This window comes from Myxocyprinus asiaticus, chromosome 35 (genome assembly GCF_019703515.2).
Source record: "Myxocyprinus asiaticus isolate MX2 ecotype Aquarium Trade chromosome 35, UBuf_Myxa_2, whole genome shotgun sequence".
NCBI classification, from domain to species: Eukaryota; Metazoa; Chordata; class Actinopteri; order Cypriniformes; family Catostomidae; genus Myxocyprinus; species Myxocyprinus asiaticus.
Genome location: NC_059378.1, coordinates 10251126 through 10276224, shown reverse-complemented (window position 1 = coordinate 10276224; position 25099 = coordinate 10251126). Strand labels below are relative to the sequence as shown.

Sequence of the window (25099 nt, the reverse complement as noted above, 5' to 3'; positions counted from 1 at the left end):
ACAAAACAACAACAAAAGAATAAAACTATATAAGTAACACTACATTACACGAGTATACGTGGGATTAGATGTGTCATCTATAGAAAAAGACAAGGACTGGAGGGTTTTTATGCATGAAACACCGACGGCTCGGTCATTGTTTTTGACTGTGGCATACAACGGACAAAACCTCATTATAATTCAGTTGTTTGAATAACGTCCTGTGTTGTTTGCTTGTATAATCAGCTATAATAACGCCAACAGCGTTTTGGCTGAAGCAAAAAGGCAGTTTTCTCAATTTTCATTAGCAAATCTGTCAGTCAACACAGAAAACAATAGATTATTCTTGCAATATTAGGGAAAAGGGGAGCATTATAGTAATTATCAGTCTAAAAGAGGATGGCTGAACTGTCATTACATACAAAAATATCAAAATATTTGAAAAATTTTCCTAGTACAGTACACTGCATAAAAATGCAAGTTTTCAAGGAGTTCCTTTGACATTGCATATTCCTTAAGGCCATGACAAGACAGAGTGTCAAACCATTAAGACTGATGTGACCAAACATACAGGAACATCAGAGAGACATTAAAAGGTGGCAGCAGGTGTTGTCAGGTGAATACAGTATTTGAAATAACCTGGGGGACCAGTAAAGCCAGTCCCAGCTCGTCTCCCAGAGGAGGTATATTTAATGCTAAACTGGAAAAATAAAACAATGTGATGGGAATTCCTGGGTTTCTTTGTTCAATTATCATATTCATCTGTCATGTGTGTAGTGTTTACAAAACCTTTGTTTTTCTGAAAACAAAATCAGCCTGGTATTGCCTAACATGTTAAACCAATTTGTAAGGAGCAGCTCAAATTTAAAAGAGATTGAGCTAAAAGACAAATAAAAAAACGTTAAAAAAAAATTAATAATAATAATAAAAAGAAAAAATAAAGAAAATTTTAAGGTAAAGAGCATAATGAGTACAAGGTTTCCTTAAAGAAACAGGGTTTCCTACAAGTAGGAAATTTAGGGGGTAATTTCGGTCACTGTAATGGATTTGTCTCCATTGACGTATGATTAGACCGCAAATAGATTTCGAATTTAAACCTCGGCAGAGGGTTTAAGGGTAGCAGATGTTTTGGAGGAAGAGAAACTGTCCGGCAAATCACTGAAACGTCTCTCACCTCTGGTAGGACTGATGGAAAGTAGACCTCCCAACTAGAGTGGTAGACTGATTAACACACACAAACAGGGAGGGTATTATCCAAATGAGAATGAAAGTAAATCAGATATTCACCTTTCTTCACCTTCTTCTCCTCATCCTCACCGGTGGCACCCAAGAGGGTGACAATAATTCCAGTCTGAGAGTTCATGCCCACAGCAGTGACCACCATTCTGCCAGATCCCTCCATCACATGAGTTCCTAAATGAAAGCAGAAAGACAACCACCATAAAATCTGACAAAACAAAAGTTTTCACAATAGTCTCAGGGTTGGTAACTAGAAGCTTTGAGGTTTGAGTCCCACAAGAAGCGAGTCATGGTAAATTACAATTGTGCCCTTAAGCAAAGCACTTAAGCCCAGGCTGCTCCAGCGGGAATGTCCCTCTAGTTGTGCACTGTAAGACACTTTGAATAAAAGCATCTGCTAAATTACTACCATACTTACTAAATGACAATACTTCAAACAAGAGCAAAGCAGCTGATGTGTTTCTAGAAAGAGTGGGGCTTTACTTGCCCATTTGTTTCAGTAATACATGTACAACATAATGATAAAAACAAAGAAAGGAGACACTCCATCTCACCAGAAAGGAGCATGGGGTCCTTCTCCAGAGATTTGCGGACATGGTCAGACTCCCCAGTCAGAGAGCTTTCATCAATCTTTAGGTCATTACCCTGGATCAAGATACCATCAGCTGGGAGAAGGTCACCTGATGGAACAGAACAAGGGGTTTGTGTGGTGCACATGAATAGCTTTGAGATAGAGGAACAGATAGATAGAAAAAAAGAGAGACACACTCAGCAATTCAACAAAAGAAACAAAGCAGAGGCTGGTTTGGCGACCATGACGACAGATCTCTCCTATGGCTCTTGGACCCCCCACGCATCGCCCACATTGCAGGCATCATGAGCAGCAGTGCAGTGACTCACACAAGCCGCTAAGAATGAGTCATAAGCCATGCTTTGTCTCTTAGAGAAGATCCTCTGACCAGCAGTCACATATGATCTGTCAAAACCACTGGAGAATTCACTGAGGAACTCGCCTCTGAGGTTTAATGAAAAGGCAAAGGTTCTGGGGGAAAACTATGCTTGATAAATGCCACAGCACTTGTAGAAAATAAATATGGCTGAGATGACTGAATACAGTGACAGCAGTACAGTCAGTGCTGTAAGGTAATGGGCCACATCTAGATAAACTATAGTGCTGACATAAATCAACATTTACAATAAGGTTAGCATTAGTTTACAGTCTTTTGTCCATCTACCTACTGTTTGCCAGCTAACACAGAGGTCGCTTAGAAATCTTTTCCCATCCGAAAAAGAATGTCTGTGATTGCAGTACATTATTTTTATCACAACGCTGCTTCATATTTGTTTTCACCTTTCCTTAATTATATGCTTTAAACATATCACATATAAAGTGGTTGAGAATCAAGATTCTCCGGTTCTCCATTTTATAAAAAATACTGGAAACTGAATGATTTTCATTACATTCGGTTCCATTCACGGTCCTTGAATGTGCACTCTTAAGCCAATGTGGACACAATACCGTCCTAAAATATGCTGACAGTGTCTCCCACACCTTAAAGCGTTAGTTCACCACAAAAAATAATTCTCTCATCACTGACCACGTTTACATGCACTTAAGAAAACTGTTTATTCCAGGGTTTTTGCAAAAAGAGGCGTTCTGAAACGTAATGTAAACAAGAACGCCAATTTCCTTATGCTTTTTAAGGGAATAAGAGAAAGCAGCTTAACACACCTAGGTTTCTCCCAGGGAAAGCTGCTAATGTGGCCATGTAAACACATAAGCAGGGTTCTTGAGGAGTGCGCATGTGCATGGAACAGACTGAATAACAAATGTCATAGGATGGAGCCCAACAGTGGCTCAACAAGTGACAGTGGCTCTCCCCCAGCTTAACAACTTTTGGGCCAGTTTCTATGTAAAATCCCGGACTGAATTTTCTTCCCAGTCCACCCCTGGAGCCCAACAACAAGTCAACAAAACATTTCTGGGAGTACAGTGGGAAAAGCACATACACTATAAATTATACCCATTTATAAACACCACTGTAAAATATTGATGGTCCCTCACGTTTGCTTATATATGCTGGTACATTGAGGGAATCCCAGAGTTTTATGTAAAGGGAATCCCCACTACTGAAGCGCAATTCCGCTGCAGGTCGCGATAGAAAGGTATGAAACAAACACAGCAACAACTCTGGAATATCTGGAAATAAAGCAATGCAACAGAGAATAAAATAGTGAAGTCTTCCTCGGATAGCATGTTTGTTATTAACACAAGTGTCACGGGAATATTACTTTGCTGTGGAGAAAGCTGCTTACTGACTGAGCCGCATGTATACAGGAGTAAAGATTACAACACTTATTCAGTGCATGTAAACCGGAACGCTGCTTTCTCGCAATACGCCACTTTCTCGCAAAATCCCACTTGCTGGTGTCCATGTAAACGTAGTCATTTACTCACCCTCATTCCATCCCAGATATGTATGACTTTCTTTCTTCTGCTGAACACAAACAAACATTTTTAGAAGAATATCTCAGCTCTGTAGGTCCATACAATGCAAGAGAATGGTGACCAGAACTCCAAAAGCTCCAAAAAGGAGATAAAAAAAGTAATCCATAAGACTCCAGTGGTTTAATCAATGTCTTCTGAAGCAGTCCAGTTGGTTTTTGGGTGAGAACAGACCAAAATATAAAAAAATTTCAGTGTAAATCTTGACAGCAGTCTCCTTGGCAATCATTATTTCAAGCTTGATTACACTTCCTACAGCGCCATCTAGCGCTTTGCGCATGCGTCAAGCGCTATGAAGTGTGATCGAGCTTGAAAACATGATCATGCCTAGAGACTGCAATGACAAGATGTAAAGTGAAAAAGTTGCATTTTGGTCTGTTCTTACCCAAAACCAACTGGATCGCTTCAAAAGACATTGATTAAACCCCTGGAGTCTTTGACTTACTTTATGTTCTTTTTAGAGCTTTTGGAGTTCTGGTAACAATTTACTTGCAATGTATGGAACTACAGAGCTGAGATATTCTTTGTTTGTGTTCTGCAGAAGAAAGAAGTCATACACATCTGGGATGGCATGAGGGTGAGAAAATAATTTTTGGGTGAACTATCCCTTTGTTTCTGTACCGCTGCAACATGCTACTAAATCTACAGCGCAAAACATCTAGCATGACCAGCGTAGTCCAATTCCCTAACCAATGACTCAAAAGAGCTAGCTTTTTAGTGAATCACTAAAACCAGTGTAGTCTGTGTAGTCAGTGTAGAGTCGGCTCTTTTTAGAGATATAAAAAATTACACACAACAGCTTTAAGAGGAATCAGAATCTGAACCAGAATCATTAAATTCCTTACGATTTCCAGCCCTACACATATACAAGTCTTGATTATTTTTGTGGTTTTTGTGATTAACGTATCCAGAGCACAAGACCTTCTGTAACCCTCACATTCAGATAACAGAAGCTATCATCTTAAGAGAAACTACTGAGACCTCAATACTGTCTCTATCATTAGATTAAATTACAAATGTTCTACATTAATATTTGTACCTCAAACGTTGTTTTGAAAACTAATCCTGTTCAAATAATGCTCATACCATATTTTCTCTTCTCTCAGCTGAGATCAAATTCTTGAGACATGAATCTCACCGTATTTGATTTGTGCAATATCTCCCACGACGATTTCAGCTACAGGGATCTGGATGACCTGACCCTGACGGATGACTGTGAACTTCTGTTCCTGCTCGATGCGGCTCTGCAGCCCTCGGAACTGCTTTTCTTTACTCCAGTCATTGAAGGCGGTCACCAGCACCACGATAATGACCGAGAATAAGATGGCAGCCCCTTCGATCCAGCCTGCCTGAGCCTCACCCTCATCCTCCACACCTCCAGATGCTTGGCCACAGTCTGGAATAATAAAAACACAGAGAGAAAATCAATTTGACAAATTTCTAAATTTATATTCTTGAAACATCCAGTGATACAAAATCTGTATCTTAACAACCTAAGCCAAATACAATCTTAAAGAGGTTCATATAACCTTTTGGGACCATTAGGAAACAAAGCAATAACAGCAGCAGCATGCTTTTGTTTTATTAGGAATCTCTTCTTCGGAAAGCTTTCTCTTGCCAGAAACATGTTTCATCACAGATTTAAACTTCATTGACCTAATTTCCTCCTGGAGAAAGTCATGACTGTTCAAGGTCAGCCTTGTGGTTTGAGCCATATGGCTATTAGGAAGAGCCTGAAGTCACAGCCAAATTCAAATTCTCCAGCATTCAGAATGGTGCTAATGATCAAAAGTCCTAAATGAAGCCATGATTAAAAAATAAGATGGCAAAAGTTGAGTCACCAACAAAGTCTGGATCAAAATGAAAAACCTAGGACTAGTCTCTGAATAAATCTTTGTTTTGCTGAGTATTCTCTGTGCTCTGATCCAAAGCTATCCAACTATGTTCAAACAGAGTGATTGGAAACTCACTGTCGCTGCTTTCCCCTGTTGGGTGGTAGAAGGACAGGCCCAGGGAAATAATGGCTGCCACCTCCAGAATAATGAGGGTGACATCCTGTAGCGCTTCCCATACCAGCTGCAGAAAGGTCTTGGGCTTCTTGGGTGGGATGAAGTTTTTACCGAATGCTGCATGGCGTTTTTCCAAGTCAGTAGTGTTTTCAGAGAGTCCTGCAAAAAATACGAAAAATATTATCAAAGGAACAGTTACGACTTTAAATCTGATTAGATGATAGCCGATACTGCCATTATACACACACTTCTGCAAACTGCAAAGCAATAGAATTCAACATTATATATAGTATGTGCCAGGCCTATAAATCTATAAAAACAACTACAGTTAAGTTAAAGAACTATATTACTTGGTGGAAGAATTTACCATGGGTAAAGGGTGTTCAAATTCAAAAATGACTAACACAGTGTGCAATGCCTTACTGCTTTATAAAAACACAGGGACATTAAAATGTGGTATGTCAGACTCTGTAAAAAGTAGCTTTTTGGTATAGTTGTAGACAATAGGAGACATTTGTGAGCTAGCATTTTGAAATCACTGATAGGAGTGAAACAATAAGTCCTTTCAATGCACCACCTTATTTGTGGCTCATTTGCTTTTTAGACCATAGTGGCCGCAGACAAATGAGATGTATCGTTGAAAAGCCATAGTCATTTGCTTTTCTGTGTGCATAATTCAAAACAACCATTAAAAAACAAAAACACTCAGATGTGTCAGGGAGCAGCCAGCCCGACTAATAGCACACCCTGCTTCATTTAATATGGAAACAATTAAGCATGCCTGAATGGAACCAATGAATTTTAAAATGTTCTCCATGCCAAGGCAACTTTTTATCGGTGCAAGAATCTGCTTTTGCAGTAGGTGTTGAAACAGTAATTTTACACCTTCATAAGGTTATTATTTTAAGCACACACGCACAATAAATGCAGTCAGATATTTTTGCATTTCAGGTGGATTATCATGGATATGTGTGTCAAGGTTTGTACGAGCAGCGGAACAATTAATCAGTGTTGAGAGCAGGGAGTGCTTGTAGCCGATAAACCCAGAATATTGAATGAGTTTTAGCCTTTGCTTTAATCAACTAGAAACTGGGGCTTGGGGGGGTTTAGGCAAAATATAAATTTCTTAAAATGGATTTTGCGCACAAACCATTTTGAAACAAGGTTAGTCATTTCTCCTCATTTATCTGCCCATACTTAAAAAAAAGTGTCAGTACTACCAAGCTACCAAGATGTCACTTGCTTACAATCAATCCTAATTCACAAGTTGTGGAAAGATCAGATACAATGGAGCACTTTCTGTCAACAGCAGGTCTTCGAAAAGGCAGCGCCTCCTGTCAATACTGCTACATACACTACCGGTTAAAAGTTCTGAAACACTTTTAACATTCTTTATTATAATTTATTTTCTTTTTTTTCACTTTTTAGAATAATAGTAAAGTCATCAAAACTATAGAATAACATAAATGGAACTATGGGAATTATGTTGTGACTAAACAAAATCCAAAATAAATCAAAACTGTGTTATATTTTAACATCTTCAAAGTAGTCACCCTCTGCCTAGAATTTGCAGACATGTACTCTTGACATTTTCTCAACCAACTTCTTGAGGTATCACCCTGGGATGCTTTTTAAACAGTATTGAAGCTCTATTTAAACTGTATTGCCCATCTATGTTGAGCACTTATTGGCTGCTTTTCTTTATTATTTGGTCCAAGTCATACATTTCAAAAACTTTTTTTTTAATTACATTTTAGTTTTATAATGCAATAAATTAATATGGTGGCGCAATTATATTTTTGTCTACATAACTAATTTCAAACATTTAAGCATACGCCTTCAGATCAAAAGATTTTTAAGATCATAAGAAACATTTCAGTCAAGTGTTTCAAAACTTTTGACCAGTAGTGTATATTTTTATGCAACTAAGGATTAGGGGAGCAGGTAGGGCAAGGACTGTGAGTGTGCATTCATCCTCAGATACGCAGCTGACTGACCAGCCTGTTCAAGGTTGACACTGCAGAAAGGTTTCCAGGGAGGATACACAGCAGAAACCTAGCTACTGAGATTTTTGATAAGAACCAGAGAATTGGATCAAATAAGGACTTGGACAATTTCAAGGACTTACTCATTAAAAAAATATATTTGATGATATTAACAATGGTGTTACTACAGTAATATGGTGTTAATACATATAATAGCAACTATAATAGCATAGATTTTTGCCGATAACCATTTCCAAAATACAACTATCATCACCGATTAATTGGTAAAACCGATATATCATCTACCACTAATTTTAATATAGAAAAAATTACACACAGCAGCTTTACAGAGTTTAAGACAGCATCAAAGTCTACTTTAAATGCAAGAACTGTGTACAGGGAGTTTCCTTTTTTTGAGGAACAGCACTCTTTGTACTCTTGTACTCTTAGATCTGTTTAGCACAATTTACCATGTTTAAATGCATTCCGCACTGAGAAACACATGACCACAGAGTTTGCGCTTTATACTGCTTCTTCGTTATTAAAATGTTGCACATGACATGAATACACAATTAAATCAATAAAAATATCAATACAGTGATCTAAAGTATCAATACAATACTGTGAGCAAAAGTATTGTGATATATCGACATGATTGTATCAGCACGGCCCTACAAAAAATTTCTTCAGATTCTACCTTAGCATGTTCATAATCTGCACTTTCAAAGACAACACAGGTTTTGATTTCTTTATTGTTTTGACCCAACATTTCTATATCACTGGGTTCAATAATCAAGCAATCCCTCTGTTTGCCCTCTACTCTAAACCAGCTGAAGGTCAGAACTGATTTTCCAGAGATTGCTCCTCTCTTTGTGTCTCCCCATCTATTTATCTCTCGGTGCAATAACGGTCCAATCCAGGCCGGCCTCTGAGTGATTTGGATGTGTGCCGACATCTACGGGATTGGGAATCCTGGCCCTCCCTGTGGAATATGGAGTAGAAGTGACGTTTCTATAAGCATTTCAAGCATGTTCCACTATGTTGGCTAGATGTTCATACCCATTTTCTCAGGAGTAGCTCTTGGGGATTTTCAAAATCGCATATTTTTAGGGGTGTAACGGTTCACTCATCTCACGATTCGGTTTACAATACTGAACTCATGGTTCACGATTCTTTAAACTTAGCTTGAATCAAGAAAAGTTAATACTGAAAGTTTTTTTTAAATTATTATTATTACTTTAAAGACATATGCAAAACAGTTCCTTTCCTTTCAAATTTAGCAAAAGTGCTAAATGATCCATCAGATATGTACTGGGACTAAAACTCAGCCCAGAACAGGGCAATGGGGACATAAAATGGAAATATTAGCTAATAATTCTGCTTACTGAAAATACAGGATTATGTTAGATAGATATATATGCTGCTTACACACTGTTATTGATTACATAATGTACATTTAAAATATTTCTATTGAAAATTTAACTTTTCTAAAATAATGTTGTCTCTGATTACATCTAAATATTCTTTCAAAAATATATATTTAATGGAAGTGCGTGCTCATCCAGTTTAATAATAATAATTTACTAATGCAATCAAATCAGACATGACATCTGACATAAGGATTATATTCCTTGACCTTTATTATACTGTATATAGTATATTTATTAATATAGCACTATCATTAAACCTCTGTAAACTTTAATTTTCTCTCACGCAGTCAGAGCAGATCGCTCTCACACTTCAAATGGATATTCGATCCCTTGCGCAAAAAAGGTGTCTCTCTCCCACTGCTTGACTGGTTTCACTTTCAGTTTCCGCAGTTTCAGCCGAACTCCTCGTACAACACCTGTGGCTACTAGTATTTTAGAGCTCCTTGTGTGCAATGAAGTGATTAAATGTGCATCATCACATTTTTGAAATGCGATGTATCTTCCCACGATAAATCGTTACACCCCTACATATATTAGGCAGGTTTCAGCTTCATCTGATTGGACACATTTCTTTTGAGCAGTTCACATAAGATCCATTCTTGCATTCAAAAACAGCTAGATGGAGCGCAGCAAAATGAAACAGAATGGATATTTTATATGTTGCACTATTTTCAACTTGACACAGAATCTTAAAAACGCAATGCTTGTAGCAGGATACTGAAAAAAACAAGTCGACTAATCGACAATCGAGACCATCCCTAACAGATGACCTCTGGTTACAGCAGTGGTTCTAAATTTTTGTTGATCACGCCCCCCTTTTGAAATATATATATATTTTTTTTACTGTAAACTTTTTGTTAAATAAAAAAATAAAAAAAGAAACATATTGACTCAGTTTCTATATTTATTGAAAATCAGAAAAAAAAAAAAAAAATATATATATATATATATATATATATATATATATATATATATATATATATATATATATATATATATGTATAATGATATAGTGATAGCGCTTGCAGGAGCAATGTTAACATGTAATAATAGCTCACCAAAAAATTTATTTATCATTTACTCACACTCCTTGTTCTAAACCAGCATGACTTTGTTCATCTGTGAAACACAAGATTGAGGGATGAGAGGATCATGATTGTGCCTGTCAAGCTCCAAAAGCAACATAAAAGTCATCCATATCACTTGTGCACTATATTTCAAGTCTACTGAAGCCATACGATAGCGATGTGTAAAGGACAGACCGAAATGTTAATTCACTGAATTCTTCCTCTTCAACCAATCAAATTTGGAGTGCACGTGATAACATCTTTGTTTACATAGGCGCAGCACCAAATACCACATAAGGGGAAAAATTAATTTTGTACATTAGTTCTTCCTTGTATTGTCACCATGGCAAATTTGCCCCCAACCCCCACAATACCTCCGCCCCATATTTTGAGAACCACTGGTTTAAAGGATGCTCTTCCAACATATTCCCATAAAACTCCAGACTCACTAGGACCACTTGGACATTCAACAAAGACAGCATCCAGGCCTGTCAAACAGAATGGTTTCAATTTGGAAAACAGCAGCTAGCCATGCAAATCAGTCCTGTCTGGTCTAAGGACAGAGAGCAGGGAGAGGTTGGAGAGCTTGGGTGTTAGGTGGAGTGGGAAAAAGAATGCAGATGTCCATCTTAAAGCCTGTAAACCAAAAGTTTCAGGAGCAAGAGCCTGCATTTTGCAAACACTAATAATAACCCACTAAAGTAAGGCCTTTTCAAGATAATCAAGCAGAGGCACCTAAACATTATTCATGTGTTTATACGCTAGAGGCTAACAAGAGCTGACTGCCTCCAGACAACTGCAGTCAACTGGGAGGCTGTTGCCGGGAGGCTGGTGTCAAGGTGACTGAAGCAGAGGCTTTGAAAGAGGATGCTGTGGGGAGACAGTTGTGATGGTAATGGAGGAGATCATTAATAGAGCCACAGAGCTCAGGGGGGCCGGGCTGACAACCAAGCACAACAGGCTGCATTCCAACTCGCCACGTGAGTGACTACACAGCAGAGAAACAGAAAGAGAAAGACAAACAAAGAGGACAGCCTATCATTTGCTTTATATTGACCCAATATAATCACCTTGATCTGTGCTATATGGTATTGCAATAAGTACAAAGTTCTACACACAACAGACAAGATAAATATACACAACCAATCTAAAATATATAAGACTGAAAGAGAGATTTGATGAGTTATTTACAGCAGCACTGTGTCATCACCAAATATTTGTAGTCACAAGACATCTTTACAAAGACACAGCAATACGGTGATGTGTCAAACATATTGGACAATACGGGAGTAGAAATCTTGTTTAAGGACATAAAAACAGAGAAAGGAAGGTCAGAGGAAGGGAAGGAACATTATTAACCTCCATAAGTATGAGATAATCCTGTTTTCTGAGATTCAAACCAGGAATCTTGGATGCAGAAATTGTACCCAGAGACTGCCACTCTTAAAATGATTAAATCCATCTTTAAAATCAAGCATTCTTTCCCCCTCTCTTGGTCGGGATAAGAGGTGGGAGAGAAATATCCTGAACACATGGACAGCATAAGGGCTGTGGCAGTCTGGAGAAGAGCCAGCTACACCCCCTACAGCTACACACACTCTCTCTTTCTCTATGAACAGCATGTCCATCATTTCCTCACAACATCACTCGACAAACCCTAGCATTAAACGCACCAGAACAGCACACGCACCATATCCTCCTTTGTTTATATACGGTATATATACTGTATGTGTGTGTGTTTGCAGCAATCATTGCAACTTTTTCTATTTTGCTGTTAAAATAGCACAACATTTGACAGGCCTTGCAAATCATTTCATATTTAATGTTTGTCTGCTCATCTTTCTGGTACTCCATGGGAAAGATGGATTTTGTGTTCTCAAAGATTGTTCTGAAAATTACTTTCCTGACTCAAAGATTGTGAACTGATTAAAAGTAAAAATCATTATTGGCATGTGTGCTTGGGTTTTAAGTACTTATGATAGTTGACATCCATTCCTGTTTGACTGTTCAGCACAGTATAATGTGAGTTTTACTTCAAACTACAAAATCTATTTGTTGCTTTCCCACATTTCAACATTCCACTGAACTGCTTAAATTTGTGATCAATTTGTTATCGGAGTGACTATTTGCACCCAGATGTAAATAGCATCCACATAGCGCTGCTATTTGCACCTCAATTGTCTAGTGGAAACATAAACGGCCGGTGCAAATGTGCCTTTTCATGTGGGTGACCTGGGTTCGATGCTGCCATTGTCAACTCTTTTCCCCCATTCTGTTTCCTGTTTCCACTCTTATTATTTTCTTTAATACTACTTATAATAATACATACAAATACACATAAAGGTAGTTTTATGATAATACTATTGCAGTAACCATGTTATTTGGCCAAATACAACTGCAATTTTGATGCAATTAACCATGGTGTTACTACAGTAATATGGTGTTAATATAGTAACCACATTTATTATTGTGGTTTCTATTATTTGACTAAAAAATACCAGGCATGTCATAAAATATTGATATATAGATTTTTGATCGGCACGTTATTTTACCTACATATATTTTTGAGGCATCGATATATGTTAACATTAGCTGACATTTAAATTGGAAGCCTAATTTGCATGCTTTCCAATGTTTGCCGTAATAGCGGTTGGAGGTGATATAACATTTACTGAAGCAGGTCGCAAGGCACAGGTATCACAACATACAGTGCATCCGGAAAGTATTCACAGCGCTTCACTTTTTCCACATTTTGTTATGTTACAGCCTTATTCCAAAATGGATTAAATTCATTATTTTCCTCAAAAATCTACAAACAATACCCCATAATGACATTGTGAAAGAAGTTTGTTTGAAATCTTTGCAAATTTATTAAAAATAAAAAAACGAAAAAAATCACATGTACATAAGTATTCACAGCCTTTGCCATGACACTCAAAATTGAGCTCAGGTGCATCCTGTTTCCACTGATCATCCTTGAGATGTTTCTACAACTTGATTGGAGTCCACCTGTGGTAAATTCAGTTGATTGGACATGATTTGGAAAGGCACACACCTGTCTATATAAGGTCCCACAGTTAACAGTGCATGTCAGAGCACAAACCAAGCCATGAAGTCCAAGGAATTGTCTGTAGACCTCCGAGACAGGATTGTATCGAGGCACAGATCTGGGGAAGGGTACAGAAAAATTTCTGCAGCATTGAAGGTCCCAATGAGCACAGTGGCCAACATCATCCATAAATGGAAGAAGTTTGGAACCACCAGGACTCTTCCTAGAGCCTGGCCAAACTGAGCGATCAGTGGAGAAGGGCCTTAGTCAGGGAGGTGACCAAGAACCCCATGGTCACTCTGACAGAGCTCCAGCGTTTCTCTGTGGAGAGAGGAGAAACTTCCAGAAGAACAACCAATTCTGCAGCACTCCACCAATCAGGCCTGTACAGTAGAGTGGCCAGACGGAAGCCACTCCTTAGTAAAAGGCACATGACATCCCGCCTGGAGTTTGCCAGAAGGCACCTGAAGGACTCTCAGACCATGAAAAACAAAGATTGAACTCTTTGGCCTGAATAGCAAGCGACATGTCTGGAGGAAACCAGGCACCGCTTATCACCTGGCCAATACCATCCCTACAGTGAAGCATGGTGGTGGCAGCATCATGCTGTGGGGATGTTTTTCAGCGACAGGAACTGGGAGACTAGTCAGGATCGAGGGAAAGTTGAATGCAGCAATGTACAGAGACATCCTTGATGAAAACCTGCTCCAGAGCGCTCTGGATCTCAGACTGGGGCGAAGGTTCATCTTCCAACAGGACAACAACCCTAAGCACACAGCCAAGATAACAAAGGAGTGGCTCCGGGACAACTCTGTGAATGTCCTTGAGTGGCCCAGCCAGAGCCCAGACTTGAATCCAATTGAACATCTCTGGAGAGATCTGAAAATGGCTGTGCACCGAAGCTCCCCATCCAACCTGATGGAGCTTGAGAGGTCCTGCAAAGAAGAATGGGAGAAACTGCCCAAAAATAGGTGTGCCAAGCTTGTAGCATCATACTCAAAAAGACTTGAGGCTGTAATTGGTGCCAAAGGTGCGTCAACAAAGTATTGAGCAAAGGCTGTGAATACTTATGTACATGGGATTTTTTTTTCCGTTTTTTATTTTTAATAAATTTGCAAAGATTTCAAACAAACTTCTTTCACGTTGTCATTATGGGGTATTGTTTGTAGAATTGAGGAAAATAATGAATTTAATCCATTTTGGAATAAGGCTGTAACATAACAAAATTTGGAATAAGTGAAGTGCTGTGAATACTTTCTGGATGCACTGTAGGACAGTTATTTTTGAGCTCCTTGCACAGGACGCATATGCACAAAAGTTACAGAGGTTTTTCTAATTCTTCAAGAACGAAAGTAACGTCCATTTCCAGGTTAGTGTATGAAATTGGTTTAACTGTGCATACGGAACGAATAGAAATTATTATGCAATTTCTCTGTATGTATCTTTAAAGAGGTTTCATTTAAGCTGTCAAACCACAAAAAGACACACTTTAACTGAAAATACATTGTGTAGACTATTTGAAAGATGCATATAAGCAAAATATCATCCACTGATGTCATCCGCTAGACACGTACAGTGTGCAACCCCCTTTAATTTACCCTGCCACTTACACTTACCAAAGTTGTGTTGAGAAATATGTTTGAAAACACAAAGACTAGTGCAATGTGTACCCTTATTTATATCTGAAAAAAAACCCAGATATATTGATGATCATCGGGAAAATCTTCCAATTATCGATGCATGAATAAGGCATCGATCCCAAGCCTACAAAATACCATGGTGATACAAATGTTACTGTTGTAAAACCATGGTTAATTTTTGTAAAGGAAGGTTAAGGTTAGATTTAAGGGTATGGGTTTGTGTAGTGTGTCTGTGGGTCTCTAAATAAACACAATAAACATGTTGCAGTGATGCCCCTATACTGTATATTAGTATATAAATAGGGATGCAAATAGTATCTGCCACTATTTGCACCAGGGTGCAAATAGCATCTACCATTAGCTGTACTAGAGTTGGGGTGAAAAATATTATTTGTCACTATTTGCACTGGGGTGTAAATAACATCCACCTTTATTTTCACCAGGGTGCAAATAGCATCTGCTATTTGTTATTCCATTTGTACACAACATCACTTGGACCCATTATTCAGGCACATGGTTTCTCTTACCACTGCTACGCCGATGACACACAGCTCTACTTGTCTTTCCAGCCCAACGACACCACGGTGATTGCTCGATTTTTGCCTGTTTAGCAGACATCTCGGCCTGGATGAAGGAACACCACCTGCAACTTAACCCAGTGAAGACTGAGCTCCTCATCTTTCCAGCCAACCCTGCTGTTGAACACAACATCACCGTGCAGCTGGGTTCAACTACAGTAACGCCTTCCAAATGGTCAGAAATCTAGGTTTACTCAATTTCACAGACCACATCTCAAAGACACAATCATGTAGATTTACACTCTACAGTATCAGGAAAATAAGACCCTTCCTCTCTGAACATGCCACACAACTTCTTGTTCAGTCACTTGTCATAACTAGACTGGACTACTGTAATGCTCTCATTGCAGGCCTCCCTGCATGTGCAATTATGCCCCTGCAAATGATCCAGAATGCAGCAGCAGGTCTCGTCTTTAATGAACCAAAGACAGCGCATGTTACATCACTCGTTGTCTCTCTTCACTGGCTGCCGGTTGATGCACGTATCAAATTCAAGTCAATGGGTCTGCTCCAGCATACCTATAATCATTTCTGTAGAGCTATGTTCCCACCAGAAGTCTGCGGTCGGCTAATGAGCAGCGCCTTGTTGTACCAACACAAAGAGGCACCAAAACACTTTCCCGGCCTTTCGGTTTCACTGTACCACGTTGGTGGAATAACTTTCATCTTTTCCATGAGCACTCATAAAAAAAAACAAATATATATATATATATATATATATATATATATTCTTGTTGCACTCTAATCTGTCTTGGATACTGTTATTCTAATGCTAGTGAAACTTTAATGCAGCACTTTTCGTAACACTGTCTCCTTAAGATGAATCGCTTATGTATTTATTCCTCTTTTGTAAGTCGCTTTGGATAAAAGCATCTGCCAAATAAATGTATTCAAATCTTCCAGTGCTTTCCCACTTGACATCAGAACACATTAGCATAGTCTATTCTATGTATTTTCTAAGTTTTTCATAAAGCCCAATAGGTGAATATGGAAGAGTGTTTGACAGTATTGTTTTTATGAGATCATAAAACAGCATATTTTCCATGGTAAGTGATATTATCTACCCACATTGAAAAACTGCATGTTACATCTACGATAAACTGCTGTTGTAGTGTTTTGGCAGACCTACCAAAGTAATAACTATAAATGGTTATATAAGGTTTATTATAAATTCTATATTTCTGCAATATTGCAGTACTACTACGATGGTAGACCTTGCTACCATGTAGCTTAAGTATGCAAAAATAGCAAGAAAAGATCCACTTTCCATTCTAAATTTTCTGTCCGATTAAGGAAGTGTTAATCAGCTCTTAATGATGTGTCAGGGATGTGAGGATGTCCAACTCGCCTCTGCAGTGGAATGAAAGTAATAAACCATGCTAACAGGACACAATGCTCTTGCTGTGGAGTGTAAGGGACTCAACATGGAGGCAAAAGGTAGAATCCATATGCAAGAAGTTTATTACAATCAGCAAATAAATCCAAGACACAAGGCAGAGATGTAATCGTAGAAGCAGGCAAAGTAGTCATTACACAGGTAAATAGAGCAAAACAGTAATCCAAAAATCGGTAATCCAGTAACGCAGGCACAATGGTCATAACAAGTAGGCAATGAAACAGACAATGAGAATAATGCTTGGTAAGGCAGTGAAATATGCAATACTTCGCAAAGTCACAATGGAGAAGCATGGCTATTTATATAGTACAAACAGGAAGTCACCATAGAAGAAACGGTATAGTGTCAGTATTCAGGAGAGGGCTCCCTCTGGTGGTCGGCTGAAGGGATACCAGACTCATTCGTTACAGAACCCCCCCCCCCAGGAACAACTCCAGGTGTTCTTCTTGTGGGTCGTCCCCTTGGTTGTGGTGCAGGACGATTTGGGTGCACTCGGTGGAAGTCATGGATCAATGATGGGTCCAGAATGTCCTTGTTGGCTACCCAAGATCTCTCCTATGGTCCATAACCTTCCCAGTCCACCAGATACTGCATCTTCCCCCTCGATGACGACCTCTGTTGTTCTCGACTGCAGTAAGACCAAAGGTATCTGCCGATTTCCTGGTTTAGTCTCTCCACCTGTCCGTTTGCTTGCGGATGATAACCAGACGCAAGACTGATGTTGATGTTGACTGTGGTCCCCGGTCAGACACTGTCTTCTGGCAGACCATAGATCCTGAAAACTTGGTGGAACAGAGCGTTAGCAGTTTCCATGGCAGTGGGTAGACCTTTCATGGGATTAGTCAGCATGACTTAGAGAAATGATCAATGATAACAAAGATGGTGGTATACCCATTGGAGTTTGACAGATCAGTGATGAAGTCGACAGACAGGTGGGACCAGGGTCTCTGAGGGATAGGCAGTGGCTGTAGCAGGCCGGCTGGCAGGTCTCTGGGGGTTTTAGACTTTGCACAAGCTTGACATGCTTTAATGTATGCAGTGACATCATTAATGATTGAAGGCCACCAAAATAAGTTAAAGTACCAGGCTTATAGTTTTCTGGATGCCAGGGTGTCCAGTGCTGAGGGAGGTATGGATCCATTGGATTGTTCTTTGGCATAGAACGCATGGTACATAATGTTTTGTTGGAGGGCATTCGGGTGGTGCAGGGTCTGCTTGTTGGGCTCTTTGGATCTCTTCCATGATGTCCCAGCTTATGGGTGTGTTGACAGAAGGTGGGAGTATAGATTAGTTTTGAGGTATGTTGTGAAGGGGATCATGTTGACGGGAGAGAGCATCAGCTTTGCAGTTCTTACTGCCAGAGCGGTAGGTGACTGTGAATTGGAACCTTGTAAAGAAGAGTGCCCATCGGGCTTGTTGTGGATTCAGACGTTTTGCTCCCTTATGCAGGTTCTTATGGTCGGTGATTACTTGGAATAAATGGACAGAACTTTCAAGCCAGTGGCGCCACTCTTCTAATGCAGCCTTCATGGAGTGTAGTTCTTTTCAGCCGAGTTTAGTTTGCGGGAAAAGCACAGGATAAAGTTTACCAGGGTTACCGTGGCGTTGAAAGAGCATCCACTTCCACGATGAACGGTTGGTTAGGATCTGGGTGCTTGAGAATGGGGCGGTCATGAAACTTGTCTTGAGTGTCGAAGGCCTTTTGAGCAGAGTCACTCCATGGTAGCTTGGGTGGTTTTCCCTTGAGTAATGATGTTAAAAGAACAGAGATGAGACTGTAGTTGTGGATAAACCGCCTGTAGAAGTTCGCAAAACCCAGGAAACGTTGTAGCTCCTTAACAGTGTTGGGTCTTGGCCACTCTGTGACTGCCAGGATCTTGGAGTCATCCATCTCAACGCCTTTATGACTGATGATATACCCTAAGAATGTTGTATGGGTAACGTGGAACTCACTTCTCTGCTTTCATGTAGAGTTGGTGTTTCAGAAGGCAGGAGATGACCATTTTAACGTCTTTAATGTGTTGTGCTTTATCTTGGAGTATATGAGTATGTGGTCAATGTAGGCGATGACACATCTGTTGAGGAGGTCTCTGAAGATCTCATTGATGAATGACTGGAACACAGCTGGTGCATTGGCCAGGCCATAAGGCATCACCTGGTATTCATAGTGCCCCCTAGTGGTGATAAATGCGGTTTTCCACTCGCCTCCCTCTCAAGTTGTATGCACTTCTCAAATCCAGTTCTGTGTAGATGCGTGTTTCACGTAGTTGTTCTAGGGCAGACGGAACAAGAGGGAGTGGGTACCTGTACTTAATAGACACTGTGTTCAATCCACGGTAGTCGGAGCCCTCCATCTTTCTTCTCAATGAAGCAGCCTGCTGCAGCTGGTGAGGTGGAAAGACGAATGAACCCTGAAGCTAAAGCCTCTTCGACGTAAGTCTCCATGGCCATGGTTTCAGGTCTTGACAATGGATAGGCTTTGCTCCTAAGAGGTGCCATGTTGGGAAGTAACTCAACAGCGCAGTCCCATGGACGATGAGGGGGTAATTGTGTAGCCTTGATTTTGCTGAATACCTCGGAGAATTTAGAATATTCCCTCGGGACCTAGACTTGAGCTTGGTTCTTAGGACTTTAGATGCTGGTAGTCAAACATGGCATGATGACTGTGACATGAAGACAATTAGACTGACAATAATCTGACCATTGTTTTAACTCACCCTGGTTCCAGGAGATGATGGGATCATGGATAGCCAGCCATGGGTGACCCAGGATAAGATGATACTTGGGTGAGTCGATGACATAGAGATATGATCTCTGTGTGAAACAATACAACCCATAGTGTCACTGGAACAGTTTGGTGAGTGATACCTGTGCCTATAGGTGCATTAATCACCGCAATAATGTTAATGGTGAGGTATACAAGGTACTGTAGGGATATGGAGTTCTCATACTAGACCTTGGTGAATTAAATTCACAGCAGCCCCTGAGTCGAGAAGTGCAGAAACAGATTTCAATTTATCAAAGGAGAGCTCAATGAGAAGAGAGAAACTGTGGTTTGTGGGAGATGAAATGTTCATGGTACTCACTATAGTTCTGGAGTCTTGATATTTCTTGCCTTTGTGAGGGCATGTGGAGTTTCGATGATTCCTTTCACCACAGTAATAACACAGTCGCTCCCGATGACGACGATCGCGTTCTTCATCAGAAACTCTGATATAGGTGATCTGCATCGGTTCAGAAGCTTTGGGGCATGCCTGGACTTGACTATGGGCTGATGGTTGTGACTTGGAGCTAATCTTTGAACGTGGTGAATTGCACAGTAAATTATCAATCCTTACTGCCAACTAAATGAATTCAGTGGGTGTTGAATCTTCACCCTTACATGCGACTTCGGCCTGCAGATTGTAGTTCAGTCCCTCTCTGAACACATTCTTGAGTGCAATCTCATTCCATCCACTTTGGGCTGCTAATGTCCTGAAGTGTACGGCAAAGTCAGCTGCAGAACGTGAACCCTGGCATATTCAAACACTTCATGGATCTGGGAAGCGAAGTAATCAAATGACGTTTGAAGCCGATTATCACTCTCACAAACAGCTGAGGCCCAGTCTAGTGCTTCTAGTCTAATAAGTAACGTCATCATAAATGCACATTTCTTGGACTCCTGACTGAATGACTCTTGTTGATTGGAGATATATAATTTATATTGATGTAAAAATCCCTTACATTTCTCTGGCGAGCCATCAAACTTATCAGGAAGAGCGATTCTTACCGGTGTCGCTTGTGGAGATGGAAGAGAACGGATATAGCGGGTGAGGTTCTCATTTTCAGCTCTTAGGCAGTTCAGTTGTTCCTGGAAACCTTTGAGCAGTTCGCTCTAGTGAGCGAATGCAGCCTGGAGCTGAGAAACTTCAGCTGGATTCATTGGTGGGACTCGACATGGAGGCGAAGGTAGAATCCATATGCAAGAAGTTTATTACAATCAGCAAACAAATCCAAGACACAAGGCAGAGATGTAATCGTAGAAGCAGGCAAAGTAGTCATTACGCAGGTAATCAGTCCAACCAGGCAAACAGAGCAAAACAGTAATCCAAAAACCGGTAATCCAGTAAAACAGGCACAATGGTCATAACAAGTAGGCAATGAAACAGACAATGAGAATAACGCTTGGTAAGGCAGTGAAACTGGCAGTACTTCACAAAGTCACAATGGAGAAGCATGGCTATTTATATAGTACAAACAGGAAGTCACCATAGACGAAACGGTATAGTGTCAGTATTCCGGAGAGGGCTCCCTCTGGTGGTCGGCTGAAGGGATACCAGCCTCATTCATTACAAGGAGAATATTTCTATGAGAATTTAAGGACATATACTCTTAAAAAAGGTCTTAAATTTGTCATGCAAGACTGGTCTTCAATTAGCCTTTAATTGAAACACTAGGGGGAGAAAAGAGTGAGAGAAAAAAGTGTCACTTTGTTTTAAACTTTAATGCATTTTTTTGAGGACAAAATCTGATGAGGAAAGTCCACATTAAGACATACTAGACTACAGCCACTTAAAAAAAAAGAAAAATTGCCTCTTATATTTGTTTTCATTTAAGTTTTCTTGACTGGAATGCAATTAAGAATTACCAGTGCAATGTATTAGGGCTGTCCACAGAGTTGAGAATCCAAATAAAAATTTTCACTGAAATATGACAAAAATTTTAATTATATTCGAATTTTAAAAGACATTATTTCAGGAAGGGGAAAAAGTATGATCACATGGGAAGTCGGCATGTTGTTTCCGAGACTTCCAGTTCCCTAAGATCAGCTTCATTATGTGGACTCACTGACAAGCACCATCTCCTATCAGACAACACTGCATCAGCTCCTGCATGTTTACCTTCACCTGTGGCATGACCGGAAGCACGTTGCGTCAGCAGTGTGGGAGACCTGTGTTCGGATCCTGCATTGAAACCATGAAGTGACTGATTCTGAGGCTGCATTTTTCCCTCTAACATAAAATGTTTACTCTAATGATGGTTAGGTTTGGGTTGGGGGTTCAGTTTATAAAATATGCATTCCTCTTCACTGTATTACAGCCTGTACAGATGAAAACAACTTGCTTCACAAATTGCTTTTCGCGCCCCTCTGTGGACATTACACCATACGCCCATCAACAATTACCACTTTGGCCACTGGGGGCAGTGTTTCAAATTTCAGTAAGCACTGATTTTATCTAAAGAAATGTTTCCGATTTCACTGTGAGATCCGTCTGAAAAGCTTAAAGACATTTGACTTTTAAATTGACATTGCCTCCTATGTCCACAAGAGGGCGCAATGAATCAATATAAACCAAGTAGCATTATGTTATTGCAACTGTTTATTGCAAAGAAAATATCTGGCTGTTAACAAAAGTCCATAAAATGATAAAGACAGTATATTTAACCGGTTCATGTTCTCAAATCTTAATTTAAAAATTAGAAAAGAAACAATTCAATAGATGGTTCTATGTTCTCTGCTACACAGTAGCCTATACCAGTGCCATAGTACTACCACAGATTTAAACTTCATTCCAGCGGTACCACAGTGTTTTTCCTTAAATAAAGTTGTATGTACCTAATGCTTATGCAGCGCAACGCTGATAAAAGAGCAAGGCATAGTCAAGACCCAACAGCCAAAGACCTCCACCTAAGAGGCTGTTCACACCGAACACGTCCGTCTTTTTAATGAAATCATGCACCAGACAGACATCTTTGACCATTGTGCCGCGTCTTGTTTTTTTTTAAGCGTATCATGCAGGAGCGCTGCATTTTTTAGACACTGCATCACTGCAACACCTGCGTTCTGTTTTATTCGTTGCACTGCATCTCTTTAGCCCAATAATGTAATAGGTCTGAAGTCATCAGTGCTTGGCGCACAAACCAAAATTTGAATGCTCATTTTAACATTCGAAAAAGCATTTTTATCTTAAATTCGATGAATATTCAAATTTAGAATTTGACAGCCTAACAATGTATTTATGTACAAAAATATCTTGATGCACCCTTGCTGTTTTTTTTTTTTTTTTTACAAATGTTTAACCACACTGTGTGTATTAATATTTGTGTGCCTTTCTCTTTCTGTGCGTATAGCCTCAGAAAAAACAAAACAAAGGATGCTTTTCATCCTTTTAAAACAACCTGCAAATATGCTTATTGCAGATCTTCATACACTACATATTGGTAGCTGGAAGCGTCATCAAAATAAGTCTGAATATTTAATAATACGAACAAGCATGGAGGAGGCGGGGGTCCTGTAGAGTTCTGCGGGCACAGATTTCACACAACCAATGCTAAGGCCTGTTAAACCAAACTGTCCTATTAATATATCTAGTGATTACTGCCTCATTCAACTGTCTCCAGGTCAGCAAGCTGAGACGGTTCAACACACTCCCACACACCCAAACACCTTAGCCTTTACACTGTATTTACCATCTAAGATTCTCTCTTTTCTAGTAGTGTGCTCTGAAAGTCACTGGGATGAATGGATCCCCAAAGAACCACCATCTCAACTGGATGAGTGCAGTGGTGTGCATGAGGGAATTTTGGTACATCTTCATCCCCTGCTTCCAGTGCCCTTTCTAAATACCACCTGACTCATCTCTTGGCACTCAACCCCAGGGATTTTCTGGACTTACTCAACAGGTTCATTTCACACACCACCCATTGCATACAACTATAACTAAGAAAAGTGTTGCTTGAATTTCACATGCACTCAATAGACAACATTAAATCTGTAGAAAATAAAATAATTTTATATCACAGTATAGACCACGTGTAAATACAACTGGATGACATTATGGTGACTGGGAGAGGTGCTGTCTGAGCTAACTAATCACAATCTCTTTGCGATCAATGATACCATATTAGAGCTAAGAGAGGATAACGCAGACAAAATTATAGCATTTATAATCTCCCTCACTCAATCTGGGATTGTTTAGGCCTGCTGAATAGATGGATGGTCATTAAGGGTGTGTTCACACTTGGCAGGTTTGGTTCAATTAAAACAAACTCTGGTGCAATTGCTCTGTTAGTGTGGTTCATTTGAACAAGTGTGAATGCTGCCATCCGAACCTAATGGTGAGTGTGAATGCTGCCATCGAACGGTGCGCACTAAACAAGCGGACCGAGACATTCGGTCTCGGTCCGCTTCCAAAAGAACTCTGGTGCGGTTCAATTGATATATGAACGCAGCATGGACCAAAGACATCTAAACGGACCAATAACAGGAAATAATTTGCCTTTAATACTGACCCAAAGCATACCTGGTTCTTCTCATCATAGAAGCTATGTTGCCCATTACAGTTCGATACTGGCGTTGGAACCGCCGTCAGCCGTCCTTGCAGCATATCTTCGTTTGTGTGTGCAACGAAGGAATTCTTGGTGCTGTTTTGACTCCTTTACACATTTTATTAGCTCTTCGTTTGTTCTCAGCTGGTAAAAATACCACCATATATATATATATATATATATATATATATATATATATATATATATATATATATATATACACACACACACACATAAATCCAACAAACGCATTTAGCCCAGTAGCCAGAATTTCTTTGGATGTTCGGCAAGGTCCGTTGCAAAATAATCGTGATAAAAGCTGTCCAATCAGGTTATGATGTTATCCTTATGCCTTTTGTTTTGTATCTTTAGGTTCAGTGTTAAAAATGCCAGTGTGAACGCTAAGTGAACCAGGACTAAATTTATCATTTTCTTTTTTGGTCCGGACCAAGAGAACCAAGAGAACCGAATTACAAGTGTGAACACACCCTAAGCTTCTCTGTCAGGCTATTCAGATTATTAGGAAATCCAAATTATATATTAGGGGTATAACAAACCATACGGTTCGCCAACCATGGTTCGGTAAGCATTTGCTCTGCGGTTCGTCTCTAGTTTAATAATGCATCTGGATCATACAGTTTGGCAAAGAAAATAAAGTGGCAAATAGACATGCGCAGTTGTAACCTCCGCTAATCCATCTGTATGGCTCTGTAGATGGACCCTCTGACTGTGTTTCAAGTGGGTCAACTTTCTACAGAGAGAAGCTGTCCTATTAACTGTTAGTATGTTAAATCAGTTGATGACATTACAGTTCTGCATGCGTAAGTTGGCAAAATGGCAAGTGGAGAAAACAAGTTGCAAGAGAGAAGACCCTGCATCATTTAAGTCTCCTGTCTGGGAACTTTTACAAATG

General features: G+C 39.7%; 1 protein-coding gene across 6 annotated transcripts in view; it reads right to left on the bottom strand.

Moving 5' to 3' along the window:
• The window catches only part of LOC127426135 (plasma membrane calcium-transporting ATPase 3-like), a 153480-nt gene that overhangs the window by 48484 nt on the left and 79897 nt on the right, over positions 1-25099 (bottom strand). For all 6 annotated transcript variants that reach the window (XM_051672700.1, XM_051672697.1, XM_051672699.1 and 3 more), the window contains exons 3-6: positions 5695-5892; positions 4863-5120; positions 1773-1898; positions 1267-1392 (exon numbers count right to left, since the gene is read on the bottom strand). In XM_051672700.1, the coding sequence (XP_051528660.1) occupies positions 1267-1392; positions 1773-1898; positions 4863-5120; positions 5695-5892 (708 nt within the window). The remainder of the gene's footprint in view (positions 1-1266; positions 1393-1772; positions 1899-4862; positions 5121-5694; positions 5893-25099) is intronic.